Genomic DNA, 3212 nt, shown 5'->3' on the forward strand with positions numbered 1-3212 from the left:
GTATTAGACAGCTTTATGAAAGGTTGTTGGGGTGGGGGGTGCTCATTCATAATCCCTTCCCTATCTGCATGCAAGCTCAGTTGTGTCTGACTCTTTGCGATCCCATGGACTGCAGCCCGCCAGTCTCCTCTGTCCATGAAATTTTCCAGGCAAGAATACTGGAGTGGCTTCCCATTTCCTACTCGAAGCCATCTTCCTTACCCAGGGATAGAACCTGCAAGTCCTGCCTTGGCAAGAGGATTTTTTTTTTTACCACTGCACCACCTGGAGCCCCTTTAAAGCAGACACTTAACAGTTTTGCAAAGCAAAGGACTTCACTAATTCTATTCATCTCCCAAGACAGCCCTTCTCCCCAAATAATGAAATGGTGACCCCACTGTTAATCTCGCTGTAAAATTTTACAGAGAGCAAAAACTTTTAAAATTTACTCTCTGTAAAATTTTAGAGAGTAAGTCTCATTAGTTCCCTGTTATGCAGAAATCAGCTGAAACACACCCACAACAATGGTGTTTTCCCCTCTGTGAAATCTCTAGACCAAGACCAACACACAGCTCCCTTCTCCTACGGCCATCTTTCCTTCAAGTTCCATCACCAGATCCCTGTCTTTCCACAGCTGGGCTGATGCAGACTCGTGAGCCTCTACCATCCCACTGCTCTCTTCCATTCCAGTTTTTATCAGCCAAACTACTAGTGAAAAGGACAGAAGCCAGCACTTGTTGAAGTTAGGTGCTTTACTCTTTTTCAAGCACAAATAACATTTATTTCAATATAAATATACAAGTCTACAAAAATATTTTTTTAAAGTACAATAATCTGAGTCACTGCCCAGCAGGACCATGCTTCACTTTTACAGAGATCAGATGCTCCACAAAAATATATTCTTTTAGCCTAATTCTAGGACACCTTCAAACATAGTAAAATTCCTCATTCTACAAACAAATCTTTTTAGAGATTATTTACATATGCCAGTGATTTTGGATACTTTATACCCAGAAATCAAGACTATTGAAGTGAGTTAGAATTCCACGTCAAGAATACAACTGTTGATACACAAACATTACAATAAATTACCATATTAGATTGTGAAAAACACATCAGATTCTCTGTAAGTTTCTAGCAGATAATAAGTTACCCACGGGAACAAGAAACAACAAAATAAAACCACCTCAAGTCCACCTCAAGCGTGTCTCTCCTGATTCAAGTGTGAAATGTCCCAGGTCTGAGGTGCACCCACACCTCACCGCAGCACGCACTATGCCGGGAGGGGTGTGTGCACATTACTTGGCGTGAGCAGACCTCAGAGTTCCCAGTATTTTGTCCCAGTGTGTGAAGTAAGGCGCAAAGTTGCAGTTAAACTGGGAGTGATGCAGGTCGTGATGCGCCACGCCCCCAAACCACCCGAAAGGTACCAGTCTGTGCGTGGACCAGGGGAAGTCGTAGCCGGAGTGGTCCTCCACCGACAGCCAGATGTTGACAACGTGGAAGGTCAGGGAGGTGAGAGGGTGACACTGGAGCAGCAAGACGTTCACCATGTCAAAGACACCCAAGGAAAAGAGCTCCCCGACGCTCATGTACTGCGTGGACAGCGCGAACGGGGACGAATTCTGATGGTGCATCTTGTGGAAGGTCCGGTACAGCCAGGGCACCTTGTGATGCAGCAGATGCCACACGAAGAACTCGGTGTCAAAGAGCAGCAGGCAGAGCGCCACGTGGCTCACCAGCTGGAACAGTTCGGGGGCTTCGGCGGGCAGGAGAGCCGGGCTGACAGCCCAGTGCAGCAGCGTCATGGGGAACACGAACACCACGTGCTGGTAGAGCGTCTGCCCCAGGCAGGGCAGCAGCTGCCGCGCAGAGGGCGAGAAGTCCGGGTGGATCTTGTAGCGCCGCAGCGTGGGCACCCAGGGGCACAGCACGTCCAGCACCACGAAGGGCAGGCAGAAGCCCACGTAGGTGGTGATGGAGAAGACGACAGGAAAGAAGGGCGACTGAATGAGAGCGTCCCAGGTCCTCAGGCGGTCCCAGAGGGGCTGCAGGAACAGCTGGCCAGAGCTGCAGAGGACGTGGAGCTCGGAGCGGTTGTGGCTGTTCATGGTGAGGCTGTGGCGGCGCGGCTGCTCCGGTCCTAAGGCTTTTCTTAGGGCTTTCGACCCGCCCCCCGTGATGTCAGCCGCCGTTTGTCCTCCCTTTCCCGTCTTCGCGGAGCTTGCAAAGATAAATAATCCAACAGAATTGCGCTTAGTTGCTAAAAATACTCAAGTACAGCTGCGTTCAATGGCATTCAGATATGCAATTACGCAATGACACGTAGTAATTTCTATGCCTACAGGATTACGTTCTGATGTTTTAAGGGATGTACAATTTATATACGATACAATGCACAGAGCTTCAGTGCAGAGTTTCTACGAGTTTTGACAACTCAGTTTATGGATTATCACCATCCCCAAACAAGAGAGAATATTTCCATCATCACCAGAAACAGCTCCTTTGCAATCAAGTCAGAAGTACTTGTGTTTTTAATACATACATTAAATTGCGTCTGTGTGTTTTAATAAAGACAAATGTGGCTGCATTTAAAAAAAATCTTTAAAAAGCGACATACCTTTCCTACTTCGGAACTTTTCTTTCTGCCGGCGCGCTCTATTGATCTAACTAGCAGCGATCCGCAAACTAACCTTTCTTAAATGGAACCGCGCAGGTAGCTGGCCGCGAACCGTGGCGATGTGCGCAGAAAATCAGCCGGAAAGGGTAGCGGGTCGGGAACTCCTCCAGTTCCCGTATCTTTCCCGGGCGGGCTCGCGGAAAGCTCCAGACCCTACCGCACGCAGACTCCCTCGGAGGAGCCCCCCAAAACCCGGCCGGAGGGTCTTCCCTTCGCGGTGCGCCCGAGTCGCCCAAAGCAGCGACGGGAACCGGGAGGTACTGCGGCGAGAGAGGGGACAGCGACTTTTAGCCTTCGCGTTACCAAAAAAAAAAAAAAAAAGTCAAGGGCTGGATTTAATATCCAGAGCCTGCCCACCCAAATTTGGCTAAAAGCCGCTGCATCTCATTTGGGATAAGAGCAGTACAATCAGTAAACCACCCACTTTGAGGGGAAAAGGGAAGATTTTTGCGTTCCCTGAAGCCTACGGGGAGGCTGTTGATTGAACAGATGATGTCGCGCCCTCCTAGCGCTTCCCTTTGCTGGCTCCGCGACGCCAACTTGCCCCACGTCC

General features: G+C 49.3%; 1 protein-coding gene across 3 annotated transcripts; it reads right to left on the reverse strand.

Moving 5' to 3' along the window:
• Positions 1-713: 713 nt before the first annotated feature.
• On the reverse strand, positions 714-2954 carry CH25H (cholesterol 25-hydroxylase). 3 transcript variants are annotated; one of them, XM_005225361.5, is made up of 2 exons: positions 2673-2954; positions 714-2202 (listed from the first exon to the last, which is right to left on the reverse strand). In XM_005225361.5, the coding sequence occupies exon 2, from the start codon at positions 2088-2090 to the stop codon at positions 1278-1280; it is 813 nt and encodes a 270-aa protein (XP_005225418.1). In that variant the 5' UTR covers positions 2091-2202; positions 2673-2954; the 3' UTR covers positions 714-1277. The 3 variants fall into 3 exon arrangements, with proteins under 3 accessions (XP_005225418.1, XP_005225417.1, NP_001068711.1); XM_005225360.5 differs by having other exon boundaries at positions 2600-2954; NM_001075243.1 differs by having other exon boundaries at positions 717-2775.
• Positions 2955-3212: the final 258 nt, after the last annotated feature.

This window comes from Bos taurus, chromosome 26 (assembly GCF_002263795.3).
Source record: "Bos taurus isolate L1 Dominette 01449 registration number 42190680 breed Hereford chromosome 26, ARS-UCD2.0, whole genome shotgun sequence".
Taxonomy (NCBI): Eukaryota; Metazoa; Chordata; class Mammalia; order Artiodactyla; family Bovidae; genus Bos; species Bos taurus.

What these genes read in the sequence shown, in the direction of transcription:
- CH25H (XM_005225361.5), bottom strand. Translation starts at nt 2,090, where the DNA reads ATGAACAGCCACAACCGCTCCGAGCTCCACGTCCTCTGCAGCTCTGGC.